This window comes from Cricetulus griseus, chromosome 8, assembly GCF_003668045.3.
Source record: "Cricetulus griseus strain 17A/GY chromosome 8, alternate assembly CriGri-PICRH-1.0, whole genome shotgun sequence".
Taxonomy (NCBI): Eukaryota; Metazoa; Chordata; class Mammalia; order Rodentia; family Cricetidae; genus Cricetulus; species Cricetulus griseus.
In genome coordinates, this window is record NC_048601.1 from 57,207,651 (window position 1) to 57,223,420 (window position 15,770).

A 15,770-nucleotide genomic window follows, 5' to 3' on the forward strand; every position below is an offset into this window, starting at 1 on the left:
CAATATTCAAACCTGAGTTGAGGAGTGTCAAGGTCTGGGTATCTAATAAGCCTGGCTGTTCCATCTCTACCTCACAGGGGGTAGCATTTCAAGGACAAGGATGCTTGGATTGTGGGGAGAAGGGCTCTACAAGTCCTCTGATAATCTACACTGGTCTTGGCTCACACACTCAAAGTTGGCACCACGAGAGAACACTCTTGGATACATGCCCTGATATCTGCTCTATTGAGAATGGCCTCTCCATTCTCAAGCACTATCAATGTCCTGTCTGATAGCTGGGGTCACTCACCTCATTGAAGACTGGGCTGTTTCCCTTCTGGATTCGAGTCCGCTTGGTCTGCCCAGCAGCTGTGACCTTGACCACAGGCTTGATGTTCACCCCTGGCAGCTGACGCCCTTCTATCACTTGAACTCTGATCTGAAAGTCAGGAGAAGGGGTAAGTAAGAGAAAAGAAGAAGGGAGGTCACCTCCTGACCCCAAGAGTCAGAAGCCTCAAGGCCAGCTCACTGATGACTTCCAGGAGAACTACCAAAAGCTGCTAGAAAGAGTGCTACAAAAACGATCACATTTTGCACCAAGCTACCGCTTGCATCTAAAAAATCCCAGAGCTCCCAATAGAACTGTGGGGCAGCTCCAAATATGCCATCTGCATAAAATCTCCTGGGTCAAGGACAAATCTAGCCCTGCTTTCCCTTAGACCAGACCCTATCTGAGACCCCGCTAATACCCACTCACTCTGTTATTTTCATTGTCTTTCTTTTTTTTTAAGATCTATTTATTTATTATGTATACAGTGTTCTGTCTTCATGTATGCCTGCAGGCCAGAAGAGGGCACCAGATCTCGTTACAGATGGTTGTGAGCCACCACATGATTGCTGAGAATTGAACTCGGGACCTCTGGAAGAGCAGCCAGTGCTCTTAACCTCTGAGCCATCTCTCCAGCCATCATTGTCTTTCCAAATAGGTGACTCTGTACCTAGACTGGCTTGGTATTCAGTGTATAGCACAGGCTGGCCTCAAACTTGGGGTGATTTTCCTTCCTCCACAGTGGGACACAATTCCTCAGACTCGGGCAGCTGGTTCAGCAGCTCTGAATGGGGACAGAGGGCTACTTTTCTAAGAACCTTGGCTGGGCATGATGGCCATACAGGCCTCATTCCAGCACTTTGAAAGCAGAGCTGGAAAATCAAGAGGTCAGTGTCACCCTCATCTATACAGCGAGCTAGAGGCAGCCTGAGTAACACGGGACCCTGTCTCCAAAACACCAAAACAGAGCCAGGGAGATGGTAGAGGAGAATGAGCAGAAAGCTGTCCTCTACACAATGCTGTGGCACACGCATGTGCATACACACAGAGACACGTCACATATGAATATAAATATCATTTTCAAAATTTTAAACAATAGGCAGAGAGATGACTCTGTGGGTAAAGGCACCTGCTGCCAAGTCTGATAGTATGAGTTTATACCCCAGGTTCATATGGTGGAAGAAGTGTTCCTCTGACCTCTCCATCCTCACAGTGACATTTGTATGCTCTACCCAACACACTAAATAAATAAATAAATAAATGTCACTAATTTTGGAAAAAGCTCAGGGGACCCTCCTCTTCTTCCTCCTGCTGCTGCTGCTGGAGCTACTGGTGCACACACTTGCTGGAGAGCAGGGAGCTAGGCCCTAGGACAAAGGCCAGTTACCAAAACAAAGGAGATGCAGAGCTAGGCTAATCTCATTCACTCATTGTTTGCTTGCTTGTTTGTTCATCAGACTCCTTAGGACTGGGCAAGACATGCTCTGAGACCCCAAAACACAAACTCCCAATTCGGTTGCCAGCATCCAGGGCAGCCTAGCTTCTTCTTGGGAGGCCTCTGGAGCTCCAGCACATTGTCCTGAGGCTAGACGACCCAGCCAGGCGCAGGGCCCTAGTCACTGCTGATGAACTAAAGGAGGAGACAGGACCACAGAGGCCCCACTCTATCACCTGGAAGTCCTGTGGCTTGTCCGACAGCAGCTTTCTAGGTGGGGCTGAGCTTCTTTTTCTTTTAGCCCCTGGGTGGTGGGGAGGAGGGTGGGAAGGTAGCTTCTTGGGTGTGGTTGGTCCCCCTGGGCCCACAGCACCACTCTGATCCAGGAACGGCTCAGCTTCATCTCCAGTCAGCCCCTGGTCCTCAGTGTCTTCCTCCCCTCCTGTGTCTGTAGGGACAAATCCCTCATGAGCACAGTGTCCCTTTGGTCCTGCCCTGAGGTCTCAGTCCCACAGCAGGACGACCAAAGAGCATGCCTGCTGAGATACTACTCCCTAAGCCTACCCACCCGTACCCAGGATGGATGAGGTCAAAGAGGAACAGCTGCCACGCTGGCCCTTGAAAACAGTCAATAGTCAGTCAGCAAGAAGAAGACAGGATGGCCCTGACCCACCCACCCCAGCCCTGAGGATAGGCCCTTCTGGCCTCGCCAGATGAGACAGTTTCAAGTGGTAGGGTCTGGCCGCATCTCACCGGTGGGAGCTGGCCACTTCTTCCCAGAGTATCTTGTGTCCATGGTGCTGTCACTGAGCAGGGACCAAGTCTCAGCCCGGCTCTGTCCCCCACCTGGCATGCAGCAGGGCATAGCCCAAGTGGGGAGGGGCAGGAGGAGCTGGATGAGAGAAGCCCACCTTCTGCATCCCCACCCTCACCTCTGATGCCCTCCCCACCCAGCCTGGGTACCATGCTTAGAATCAGCAGGCCCTTCTCATTGTCAACCAGGCAGAGCTAGGTACCTCCTCTGATTGGTCAAGCTCAGAGCATCTGGGGAACTCTGCCCCCCTATTCCCACCTGCCCCCCCCCCGCCGCCCCGAAGCAGCCCTTTTCCTCCATGAGCTTAGCCCAGCTAGCTCTCTCCAGCTCAGGATTCCCAGTCCAGTGATTTCCAGGCCTGGACGGTGCTGAGTCAACAAGACTTCCCTCTACCTTCCTCTCCACAGAAACCCACACAGGACAGGCTAACAAGACAGGCTTCGGGTTACCCACGGAGGGCAAGGGCTGCTCATGTTTTTTGATAACTTGCTTCTGCCCCCACTTCACCAGACTATAAACTCCAGAACATTCCCCTAAGCAAGCACTCATTGTCTCGTCTCAGCTGCTTCCAACCTGTGCTGCCCAGACGTCAGGCTAGCTTTCAGGCATCACTGGCAAATCAGGCTGTTCAGCTTACATCTTCACTTGACAAGCCTAGCAGAAGCTTGAGGCAGGCAAAGAACCTAGCCAACTCACTGAGTCTGCTCATTTCACATATAGGCATCTATCTGCCCAGAACAACCAGCCCAAAGCCACACAGCTACTCAGAGTCAAAGGCAAGATGGAAACTCATGTCCCTTAACTTTGGCTCAAGACTCTTTCCTGGGGTGGGGGTGAGGTGAGAAGCTCTTTTGTTACATTCTATCACTGTGGGGTGTCAGGCAGAGAGCATTAGGGCTCAGGTCACACTCAGCTGTGCAATGGAGAGTATAGCCTGGACCCTGCCCTTCCCAGGCATCTGGGATTTGGGGAGTGGGGTCTCCATCCTAAGTCTCATTAGGGAGCTGTCTCCTGCCTCTTCTTTTCCACCCATCCACAACTTCTGTCTCCATACTAGCCATCTCCTAACCCCAGGATTAAGGAGACCTGTTGGCCATCTTTCTGGGGATCCTGCCCTATCAGGGGGTAGGGTGTGGGTGGGTTCCTCACCAGCCACCAAGTCCATGTCAGGGAGTGTCGGAGAGGGTGCCAGAGAAGCAGGTGGTGGGAACAAGGGCACAGCACCTGGGGGTGGTGTGTAAGACACCTGCAAGACCAGCGAGGCCTAGAAGAGATGGGTTAGCAACAGGTTAGTATGCAGGAGAAATGACACCCTCCCTCCAGCATTCTTTCTATCTCTCCCATCCCTCTCCAAGGCATTCTGTTCTAACAGGGTGGGGCTGCAGGAAAGTGTAGTAAAGCCACCCAGGAATCTGCAAGCACTGCCAGACAATTACAGGTACATCGTTGGGTCCGGTTCCCCCACTCAGGAGCTGTATGACATTGGACAAGCTGTGTAACCTCACAGAAGCTTGGCTTCCTCATTTGAAAGAAAGAAAGAAAGAAAGAAAGAAAGAAAGAAAGAAAGAAAGAAAGAAAGAAAGAAAGAAAGAAAGAAAGGAAGGAAGGAAGGAAGGAAGGAAGAAAGGAAGAAAGAAAGAGGGAGGGTCTTGTCTCATGAAGTTGAAATTGGATGAGCGACCCCACCTCTCTTACAGGATTTGTCTAGTTCCGGGAAGAAGTCCCCAGCTTTCTGCTCACCATCAACCCCCACCCCATATAGACAGTTTAGCTGCTCTGCTCCAACCGCAGCTCACCCTTGGGTACCACTCATCATCTTACCCTCTTCTGTCCTGGAAGCTCTGTCCCTGCCACATCCTCACACAAGAGGAGAGACAATGGTCACACCCTTTATGTGGGCAGATACAACTGCCTGGGGTCACACTTCACCTCCTCCCTGACAACTTCACTTTCCATAGGCAGATGAGGCTCTGAGCCCAAGGAGAAGCCAGAAGAGCTCACTGACTGCTAGCCTGGCAGCTCTGGGCCATCAGAGGCCTGGCAGTCTCCCCCAGGGCCAGGAGAAGCCTTTCTGGAAAAAGCCCAAGCAAAAGCAGGGTGTGGTGGTAGACCCTGCAATACCAGAGCTCGGGAGGTGGAGCTGGAGAACCAGGAATTCAAGGTCATCCTCAGCTACATAAGTTCAAACCCAGCCTATATATACAAGAACTTGTCTCTCACCTTCCTACCTACCCTCAGATCCAAATCATAAGTGCTCCATTTAAGACAGTACAAAACCTCTTATGATAGCATCATCTAGAAGACAAGCCCAAAGCACACCTGGGAGGGGTTATTTCCCCTCTAGGTTCATCTGAGGGGACTATGTTGATTGGGTTAATCTGGGTGCAAAGACACTCTATGCAAGTAGCATCGTTCTCTGGGGTTGGGGCCAAGAAAAAAACTGGCTGAGCTCGCTATTCAGTACCTCTGCTTCCTAGCTGTGGATTTGTGTGACCGCCAGCCTCGAGCTCCCACTGCCTGGACTTCATGTCCATGAGAGACTGCACCTTTAACTGTGGGCTGAAATAAACCCCAAGCTGCCTTTGTCAGAGTGCATTATCACAGCGGCAGGGAAAGAAACTAAGACAGCCCTGGAAGGAAAAATCATGGAAGAGAATTGTCAGTGTCCTCCGGTTCCTCCCATGTGGATGTAATTCCCTCTGTCTTTCTAAGATGTATTCACTTTTATTTTACATGTACAGGGGTTTTGCCTGTGTGTATGTCTGTGCACCATGTGTGCTCAGTGCTCACTGAGGCCAAAAGAGGGAGCTGTACCCTGAGACTAGAGATAGTTGTGAGCTGTCATGTGGATGCTGGGAATCAAACCCAGGTCCTCTGGAAGAGTAGATGGTGCTCTTAACCTCAGAGCCATCTCTCCAGCCCCATCACCTTAATCTTTTAAACAAGTAATTAGCTGCTCAGTGTTAGACAGCAAGAATTTCCCAAGGTTCTAGCAAATCCTTTACAAATGTTTACTAATGTAATCTTCATCTGAATGACTCCAGCAGGGAATACTGGCCGTAATAGTAGAGACATCCATAGTGAGGAGAGCATCCAGACTCCTAGGGCAAACCCTGCCTGAGCTCCCACTGTATCCACCTCTCACATTCTCATCCTACAGACTGGAGGCCATGGCGGGGAAAGACAGACTAACAAAAGCAGGACAGGCAACAACTGGAACTCACTGAGGAAAGAGCCCAAAGGAACCTGGCACCCTTTAAATCCCACATTCAAGGCTTGGATGTTACTGGCCCTGCATGTTTGGAAGTTACCACTAGGTGTCGCCACTCGAGCAGACAGTATTAATGCTGACAGCAGGTAACTTGAAGGGAAACTGCCTCTTAGGCCCCAGTGTCCTCCCTCTTATGGGCTGAAGAACCCATTCAGGGAACCCGGGCACCTGAATTTTTCACAACTGGTTATCTGTCCTCTACTTCAACAAAAGCCAAGCTGGGCTCTTCGGAGAAGACTAACTGTACAAGATAAGCCTAGACCATCTTTTTGTTTTGGGAAATTAAGGAAATTCTCAATAAATTACAGAAACATCAAAAGAACAAAAAGAAGCTGCAGAGATGGCTCAGAGGTTAAGAGCCTTTGCTGCTTTTCCAGAGAACTTGGGTTCAGGTCCCAATAACATGCATGAAGCTCCGGGCTGAATCCCCAGCATCACATAAACCAGGCATGGTGGCACATGCCAATCTAACCATGGTCCCGGTGGGGTAGAGACAGGGAAATGCCTGAAGCCCATTAGTAAGCCAGCCCAGCCACATCCGTGATCTCCAGGTTCACTGAGAGACCCTACCTCAAAATATCAGGTGGAGGGTGAAGAAGGAAGACAATTCAGCGTTAACTTTTGGCCTCCACCGGTACACACAGACACACATGAACAAGTACATACAACACACACGACTGATGAGCCTCCAGGAGGTCTGTGAGCTAGAAAGCTATCCTACAGGAGAAAGTGTTTAAACTCAGAAAAACACACTTTGGTGTCCAGGGTGATGGGCTAGGAGGTGGTGACTCAGCCTCAAGTGGACAGAGCACTTTGAATTACTCTTGGAAGCTTCTCTAGCTCCCACTCTCTGACAGGATCTCTCATTATGTGCTCTCTATTCTGGACTGGACTTAATTTTACTATATATGACAGGCTGGTCTCAGATTCATAGCAATCCTCCTGCCTTGGGCTCCCAAGTGCTGGAATTACAGGTTTAAACTACCATACTTTAAACACCACTTCTTTGGTGGTGATGGTGGTGACAATAATGGTGTGTGTGTGTGTGTGTGTGTGTGTGTGTGTGTGTGTGTGTATACATTCGAGAACAGGTGTGGGGCAGGAGGGGTGTTCAAAGTCAACCTAAAGTATCACTCCTCAGAATCCATAAATCTTGCTTCTTCAGACAGTGTCTCTAATTGGCCTGGGGTTCACCCATTAGGCTAGGCTAGCTGATCAGTACACCCCAGGGATCCACCTACCTCCATCTCCCCAGTGCTAGGATGACAAACATATCATACCTATCTTATGAGATGTGGGTTCTGGGGGTGGAGCTCTAGTTCTCATGCTTGCAAAGCAAGCACTTCTCTGACTGAGCCATCTCCCCATCCCAGCTTCTACTCTTAAACCATTTCAAAATAAAAGAAATCTGAGCCAGGCATAGTGGAGCACACCTTTAATCCCAGAACTCAGAAGGCAGAGGTAGGAAGATCTCTTTGAGTTTTGAGTTCAAGTTCAGTCTGATCTACACAATGAGTTCCAGGCCATCCAGGGCTACACAAAGAGACTGGTGGAAGGGACAGGGTAAGAAAATGGGGATTTGCCTGCCATCACCTTAGGAACTGAACTCAGCAGAGATAAAAATCTACACCTATCACACGGGCTTCCCTAGACAGGTTCAGGCCTGGTGAAAAATAAAATATGAAGGAGGACCTTTTTAAAACTGTTATTTAGAATTTCAAGATGGTAGCAGCAGAGAATTAAATCAAGCCCAGGGTCCTTCAGATCCATCCCTGGGAGGGTACCTGAATGGGCCAGCCCAGCCCAGCTCCACATTTGCCAACAGAAAATGACAGCCCTACCTAATGAATTTGGCTTGTCCATTCTTCCGTTAATTTAAGCTTTCATTTAAAAAAAAATCTTGTGCACCTGCTGGCGGCTAATTATGCTAGAGACAGGCGCAAATGGCTTCCACCAAACAGTGCATGTCCCAGCAAGAAACCCCAGCTCAGAGCTTCTTTCCACCTGCCTATGCTGTACTGGGATGTCACTGCTGTCATAGGGATGAAGTCTGTTGCTGGACCTTCTCCAAGAGGTGCAGACTTCATCCCAAGGAGAAGGAGGACTCCTAACCTCTCCCTACCTCTCACTGCTTCTTCCAGCCTCCCCAAGCCTCCCCGGGCCTCTCCCTACCTCTCCCTGCCACTCCTCACCTCTGTCCACCTCTGTGAAGACTTATCTGGTGGCTCATTGAGCAGGGTCCAGTCCTCCTCTCCCATCCACTACCTCATGGATCTCACGTACTCAGAGTTTATTGCTGGGGAAGGATTGTCAAGCCCAAGCTCCACTGGCAGCCTGGGGTCTCAGACCAAGGGAGGGGGGCAGCATTGTCTCGGCTAGTAAGCATGAAATATACACACAGTATGGGAGCCAGAGCAAGGGTGGGGAATGCAGATGACTGACAGCCTTCCACAGCCCAGTACACAGAAACCCAGCTGAAAGTTTCCATCCCAGACAGAATGAGCTTGGAGGGGCAAGTACAGAAACCACCAGTGTCATGGACACTGGAGGTTGGAGTGGAGAAACATAGACGTCTTGTCATGGAAGTAAGACTCTTTGGTTGAAGGCTGTGGGGAGGAGACAGCTCTGGCCTTGGAGGTTACAGGAAAGCAACAGAAAGATCCCTGACTACAAGGGCTGCTCTTCACAGAAAACACAGTCTCTCCACTCGCTGGTGCTCCAGGCTGCAGAGCTAGCTAGGAGTCTCCTCGAGGGTCCCAGAAGAGTCAGCTGCAAAAGCCTCCTAGACTAAAGGTAGTGCTAGCTGACTGGGGAGCTCAAAGAGGAGGCAAGGGGTGACTCAGGAGGTGACTGAGACCATCTCGGAAAATACTGCACCAAAGCAAAAAAGCCATCATTGCACACCACCCACTGCAAGATGGAATTCCAGAAGGAAGGCCATTACCTGGGGCAGGATTGTATTCTCCTGGGAATCATACTCATGAAGGAAGCGAGTGGCATCCCTGGCCTAGGATGCCTCAGGAACAAGTTCAGGAATACAGACACTAGGGCCATTCAAGAACCTTCCTCTCAGAGAGTCTTAAGATGAACTGTGGTGGTATCCCCATTTGCACATCTGTTCACTGGGACCCCAGCTGCTCTCTTTTCCCAGTGACAACCCAGTGTGGTCCCATTCATTCCAGCCCAAACTAACTCCTTCTTGACTCTCCCAACAAGTCAAAGACTCAAACACACACAGAGACACAGACACAGACACAGACACAGACACAGACACAGACACAGACACACACACACACACACACACACACACACACACACACACACACACAGAGCCTTCCTATGAGGAGACTAATAGCCCACAGTCCCACAGGCTTCATTCACTGGGAAGAAGCATGTCCGGATCTGCAGTGCACCTGTGTGTCCTGGCATGTAGGCAGACCCAGAGTTCTAGTGACCAGGAAGAATCCTGCAGGGTATATTTAGACCACTAAAAATAACGGGAGGCCATCAAGGAGGACTGGGAATGGGCTGTGTGGACTAGGAGAGCATGGGAAAGCTGGGGGAGGGACGATAAGAACAAGAGAGGAAAAGGAAGGGGTCCCGACTGGCCCCAGGAGGACAGGGGAGAGTTGTCTGCCTCCCTCTCCTGTGACCTGTGGCCCAGATGACTCAGGCACTCCCCATCTGGAGAAGAGGACTGGCAATGAAGAAGGGCAGTCTGCCAGACAGACTAAGGAGGTGACTGGAACGCAGAACAGGAGGTGAACAGATGAGCCAGACTCAGAAGTTGCCAAGCTGGGGTGTGGCAGGCTTCACTGAGCCCTGCAGGTCCCAATCATGAGTCCTTTCTGGCACACTAAGCCATAGCCAAGGAGAGGCAGGCTTAGCTCCCAGGAGCTGGCCCCTGACATAGACACGGGGAGGGCCACCAGGCCTCAAACAGAAGGTGGCTATGGGCAGAGGAGTGCAGGCACTTACCCCGGTGGGTTGCTGCTTGGTGTCCAGCAGAGGTGCGTTGAAGCTGGCAGACAGACTGGGAGTAGCAAGGACTTCCTGGAGTGGGATCTTGGCTTCCCCAAGGAACCTGAGAAGACAAAGAAGGTCAATGGTGAAAACTAGCCTAATATGCCTGGATCTTCTCCCACTGCCCCCACCACCCAGTCAGCCCATCTACCTAGGGGCACCAGTTCCCTGGGACTCTTAGGGCTTTCCATGTATCTATGGTACCCATGTAAGATGGTTCCCCTAGTGCCATCTTAGGGGGAGCAGACACCTGAAGAAAACACTTAAGCAGAAGAGAGAGATCAGAGAGTCCTGCTTTTCCCCAAGCTCAACCTTGACCTCCTTCTGTCCAGCCTCAGCCTAGCCATACTGCTGCCATGAGTAGAAGCATCTTCCTATCAGATAGACCATTTACCTACTTACTTACTTGAGATAGGATCTCATGTAGCCCAAGCTGACCTTAAATTCGCTGTGTAGCTGAGGATGACCTTCAACTTCTGACCCTCCCTTTTTATCTCCCAAGTGCTGAGATTACAGGTGTCCCCCACCACATCGGGTTTATACAGTGCTGGAGATCAAGCCCGTGGCTTCATGCATACTAGGCAAGCACTCTCTCAGCTGAGTCACACGCCCAGTCCTGCCATCAGACCTTAACCAGGCCAGCATCACTAGAAGACAGAGGCGGTTACCCCATCTTCACAACTTTGCTGCCCCTATACCTCAATAGGCTGCAACCCACGTCACACAGACTGTCACACAAGTTCCCAGGAAGCACAGCACCAATCATGAATTAGATGCAAGGACCCATTCTGTCCTCAGACCCAGGGAGAAAACAACTCTGGGTCTGGGAGACAGACCCCTTCACCAGACATCCAACACACACTCCTGAGACCACACTTCTCACTGAGAGAAGAGACCACTATGAGAATGAGCTCTTGGGAAAGAGTGGGCCTCTGGCAGGATGGTCCAAGGAAGGCCTTTCAAGGAGTGCAGAGGAGAAAGTCCTTTCCTTGGGTTGTAAACCATGCACCATCCACTCTTCCCCCACTGCAGTGGCAGCAAGTGGTTTGTGTCACCTAAAGCCTGTCACTGGAGTCTGCTTCAGCCTCTGCTTGCTCCCTAGGAAGTAACTGAACCTCATCAGTCCTAGGAGAAGCTACGGGGACACGTTCATCATTGGTTTTTCTTTTTTTCTTATTTCTCCAAATGAATAAAGCTAGTCCAGTATCTAAGACAGTTCTTTCCCTGGTCTCTGTAACAATGGTCAGCATATGGGTTTAAATGGACCCATGGAGTGAAACTTGCAATCTTGACTTAATTGGTTGAGTTCTGAAACTCTACGCTGGTGAGACACCACCTCATCTCTACTAGGATGGTGTTAAAAATACATTTGCGTTATAAGAAAACTGGGAGCCTATAGGGACAAGAGTTGGAATGTTCTGGCTTTAAAGGGATATATGGAGGTGTCAAGTTGACAGGGATAGACTTGCAATGGTTAATGTTGACCGTCAACTTGACAGCATCTGGAATCACTCAGGAGAAAAATCTCTGGGCACATCTGTGAGGGAGTTTCTAGACTGGGTTAATTGAAATGGGAAGACCCACTTGAAATGTTCCATTCATGGGTTGGGGTCCTGATGCATAAAAAGGAAAAGGTGACCTGAGCACCAACATGCATCTCTCTCTGCTTCCTAACTATGGATGCACTGTGACCTGTTGCCTCAAGCTCCTGCACCATGACTTCTTGCCATGATGGACTGCATCCTCAAACCACAAGCCAAAATCAACCCTTCCATCCTTAAGTTATTTTGTAGGGCATTTTGTCATAGCAACAATAAAAGTAACTAATAGGAATGACAATTATAAAGAAGGAAGGAGAGAGGGAAGGAAAGAGGGAAGGGAGAGGGATGTGGAGAAATTGGAACCCTGCTGGGCATGCTTCTGGTCAGAACTGGGGGTGCTATGGGAACATTAAACATAGACATACAATCCAGTCTCAAACCTTACTTCCGACTCCAGATATCTGCACAGCAAATTCAAGCAACAACTCCTCAAGCATTAGAAGATGAGAAGGGCCCAGGTGTAGCTCAGTTGGTAGAGTGCTTGCCCAGCATGCACAAAGCCCTGGGTTCCATCCCCAGTACCTCATAAACCAGGCATGGTTGTTTGTGTCTATAAGCCCAGCAAACAGGGTGTAGAGGCAGGAGGATCGTGAGTTCAAGGCTACCCTCAGTTTTGAGTTTGAGGCTAGCCTCGGATACACAGGACATTGTCTTTAAAGACAGTAGGGTGGAGGAGGAGCTGGAGAGATGGCTCAGGGCTTAAGAGCTCTTATTGCTCTTCCAGATGATCTGAGTTTGACTCCAAGCACGTGCATGGAGGTTTACAACTGTCTGTTACTGCAGGTACAGAGGATCCAATGCCCTCTTCTGCCTCTTCTGGCAGTGGTACACAAGTGGTACACAAACATTCATACAAGCAAAATATATACACACATAAAACAAAATTAAATTTTAAAATAAATAAACAAAAATAAGAGATAGGAGCAACCAAGTCAAGTAGGTGGATGGGCAAACAAAAGTAAATATGCATACAGGTGGTATATTATTCAGTATCAAAAATTCCTGACACTTCTCTTGGGACTAGCCTTGGACTAGACGGGGCTGTAGCTCCCTGATAGAGTACTTGCCTTACATGCATGAGGCTACTAGTGCAGTGCCCAGTACTGTCCAAAACTAATAATAAAAGAATTAGTGTTGAAGACACAGAAGGACAAATGCCATTGGATCCCAGTTTACCAAGTACCTAGTTATATCCACAAGCACAGAAAATAGAACAGTGGTTGCCAGGAGCTGGGAGGGAGGAAAGGAAGAGATTGGGTAATGGGTTAAAGTTTCTGCTTGGAAGAGGGAAAGAATCTAGAGATGGATGGGTGTGATAGTTGCACTGGACTGTGCATTTTAAAAGTGTTAAAATGCAGTGGCATCATGATACATACTTTTAGACTCAGAACTAGGAAGACAGAGGCAGGAAGATCTCCGTGAGTTTGAAACCAGCCTGGTCTACACAGGGAGTTCCAAACCAGCCAAAGTTACACAATGAGAACTTATCTAAAAATAAATTAGATAGATAGATAGATAGATAGATAGATAGATAGATAGATAGATAGATAGATAGAAGACAGATAGATAGATAATAGATAATATTGTTTTAAATGGCAGATTTTGTATATGTATTTTAACACACATAAAAATAAATAGGGATGAGCAATGGCTAGCTCAACAGAGTGCCTTGCAAGTATGAGGACCATGTTTGATCCCCAGAACTCATGTAAAAATGCCAAGTGTGTTGTTACAGGCTTGTAACATCAGTGTTAGGAAGTGGGGACCAGAAAGACCCCTGGGTCTCACTGGCCAGCCAGGCTAGCTTAACAGGTTAGCTCCATGCCAGTGAGAGATCCTGTCTCAAAGGAGGTGGACAGCGTTCCTCCTGAGAATGACACTCTCAGTTGTCTTCCAGACTCCCCACATAGATGGAAACATGTGCATGCTCCCCACATATACATTAAATTAACTAGTTAATTATAAATAAATAAATAACTTGTAAGTTCATGTAAATAATCATTAAACTCCCTGGAAACAAAATACATGTATTTGCACCCTCTTAGGACAGGCATGCTCTCAGTCATCTTAGTTTCCCTTTCTAGAAAGACAAAAAACATGGTGTGTGTGTGTGTGTGTGTGTGTGTGTGTGTGTGTGTGTGTGTGTGCATGTTTGTTGGAGCGTTTGTATGTTTGTGTTGGTGTGTGTGCGAGCATTGCATCCAGAAGACAGCTGTATTGTTGGTCCTCACCTCCCACCTCATTTGAGGCAGGATCTCTTTTTACTGCTTTTCTATTGCATACTCCAGGCCAACTTCTCTTCATGCTCCTGGGAATTCTCCTGCCTGCCTCTTCCTCCTGTCTCCTTGTAAGAGCATGGGGATCACAGATGCTCAAAATAAGCATCCAACCTTTACAGGTGTTCTGAGGATTTGAACCCAGGATCTCACACTTTAACATCAAGTGTTTTTACCACTGAGCCATCTTCCCAGTCCTTCTCTTAGATTTCTTTTTTTATTTTGGTTTTTTGAAGCAGTCTCACTATGTATGTCTGGCTGTCATAGAATTCACTATGTAGACCAGGCTGACCTTGAACTCACAGAGATCTGCCTGCCCCTCCCTGCCAAGTGCTGAGATTAAAGGCTTGTGTCTGCCATGCCACACCTGGCTTCACATTTATTTCTTTAAAGAAAGAGTGAAAGGGAGGCATTCCAGGGTTCTAAAGTCCCACAAAGGTCAAGCTTTCTAGAATGTGGGCTTCTCTGTCCCCTGGTGCCAGCAGGAAGTTTTGCACTGTAGTTTCCTAAGCAGGGTCTCTTTGAAGGTGTACCCTAAGGACTATCATGGGAGTAGGACTTGTCCCCAGTACGATGACCAAAGTGTCCTCAGAATCCAGAAGTCCCTGTAAAAGATTCCCTTTATGGGAATCCTGGGCAGCAGACCAGTGTGACTTGATCAAGTAGGTTGACAAGCAAACAGCCCAAGGACCCTCCATATGTGGGCAGTGTCTACAGTTGAGATGTCTGGCCTTGGCAACAGGAAGGCCAGGTCCAACAGCAGAACAGAAACCCAGACAGCAGTCTAGGGAACCAAACAGCTCAGTGTGGCTGAAGCTGGTCTTAGGAGCCCTGGCCAGATGCCCAGAGTAAAGGTGGACCACCTGAGCCTGGCTTGCTGGCAAAGCCCTCCCAGACAGGCATGGAGAATTCCCGGAAGTGGGCTGGGGAACAATGGCAGGAAATGCAAAAGGAAGTGCTGGCCCCACCTCTGCCAGCCCTAGCCCTTCCAGCTGCCCCCCAGAGCTCGCTAAGAATGACTGTCATTTCCTCCCTGATACTTCTTCTGGGGCCATCAAATATGCCCTTGATGCCTCCATAGGCTCTAGGGCCAGTCCCTCCAAGGTACCAGATGGCCCTATATCTTAAGGAAGAAGGGCTGGAGGCTGCCTGTCCGAAGACCCAAGGGGCAAACTGTGGGGACAAGCCTCCTATATGGGCGAGTGCTGTGGAAGCATAGCTCAAGGAGGAGGGGCAGGTTGCAGAAACTTATTGGGATGGGTTAAAGCAGTCCGAGGTTCCATCACAGGTCATGATAAAAGCCACGAATTCATCCATTCAGTTCTACAAAGGAAAGAGAGCTTTGAAGACCCTCCCCAAATTCCCTCCCCTGTGACTTTACACAAAGGGACACAAGCTCTGGTCTGTCTCATCTGAAGATAAACACTGAAGTACAGGCTCTAGGCCTAAGGGTCTCCTGAACAAGGCTCAGTTGGCACCAACCAATGATCTGTTAGGTGGCCTGTGGCATCAACAAGAGTCCAGTGAGGCCCAGGGCTGTGGGAGCCAGCTGGGTGTGTGCAGAGCCTGATAGGTCAGAAGCAGCCCTGTGGGCCTGGCCCCACCTAAACACCACAGGCCTCCCAGCCTCCTCCTCTGGTCATTTCTCTTAGCTCTGTTGTTTCAGAACTGCTGGAATGTGGGAGCAGAAGTGCGGGGGCTAAAAGAGACACTGCCATCCCAAAGAAAGAGAAGCAGGAACGGGCATAATGGAGGGAGAGCAGCTGCAGATTGACAGGAAACACATTTTCCCTCAAGGAGAAAGAGCTGATTTGCTGTTTTATCCATGAACGTCAGAGAGGTGCCAAGCGGGAACCTCCAAACCCGACGCTTGAGCAGTATGTGTGAAGGCGGGACTGAGGAGGGGGGGCAACCAAGTTTATGCTAATGAAATATGAAAAAATGGAAACAATCTTGTTTAAAAACCTTGAGTCTTACTACATCATTGTTTGTAAGAACAAAGCACAAAAGCAACTCAGCCACCAACCATCAGGACTGTGTAGA

At 49.2% G+C, this 15,770-nt stretch overlaps 1 protein-coding gene across 4 annotated transcripts in view; it reads right to left on the reverse strand.

Moving 5' to 3' along the window:
* The window catches only part of Dysf (dysferlin), a 199,811-nt gene that overhangs the window by 136,884 nt on the left and 47,157 nt on the right, over positions 1-15,770 (reverse strand). For all 4 annotated transcript variants that reach the window (XM_027428547.2, XM_027428543.2, XM_027428546.2 and 1 more), the window contains exons 4-8: positions 9,806-9,911; positions 3,706-3,820; positions 2,496-2,588; positions 1,979-2,190; positions 290-418 (exon numbers count right to left, since the gene is read on the reverse strand). In XM_027428547.2, the coding sequence (XP_027284348.1) occupies positions 290-418; positions 1,979-2,190; positions 2,496-2,588; positions 3,706-3,820; positions 9,806-9,911 (655 nt within the window). The remainder of the gene's footprint in view (positions 1-289; positions 419-1,978; positions 2,191-2,495; positions 2,589-3,705; positions 3,821-9,805; positions 9,912-15,770) is intronic.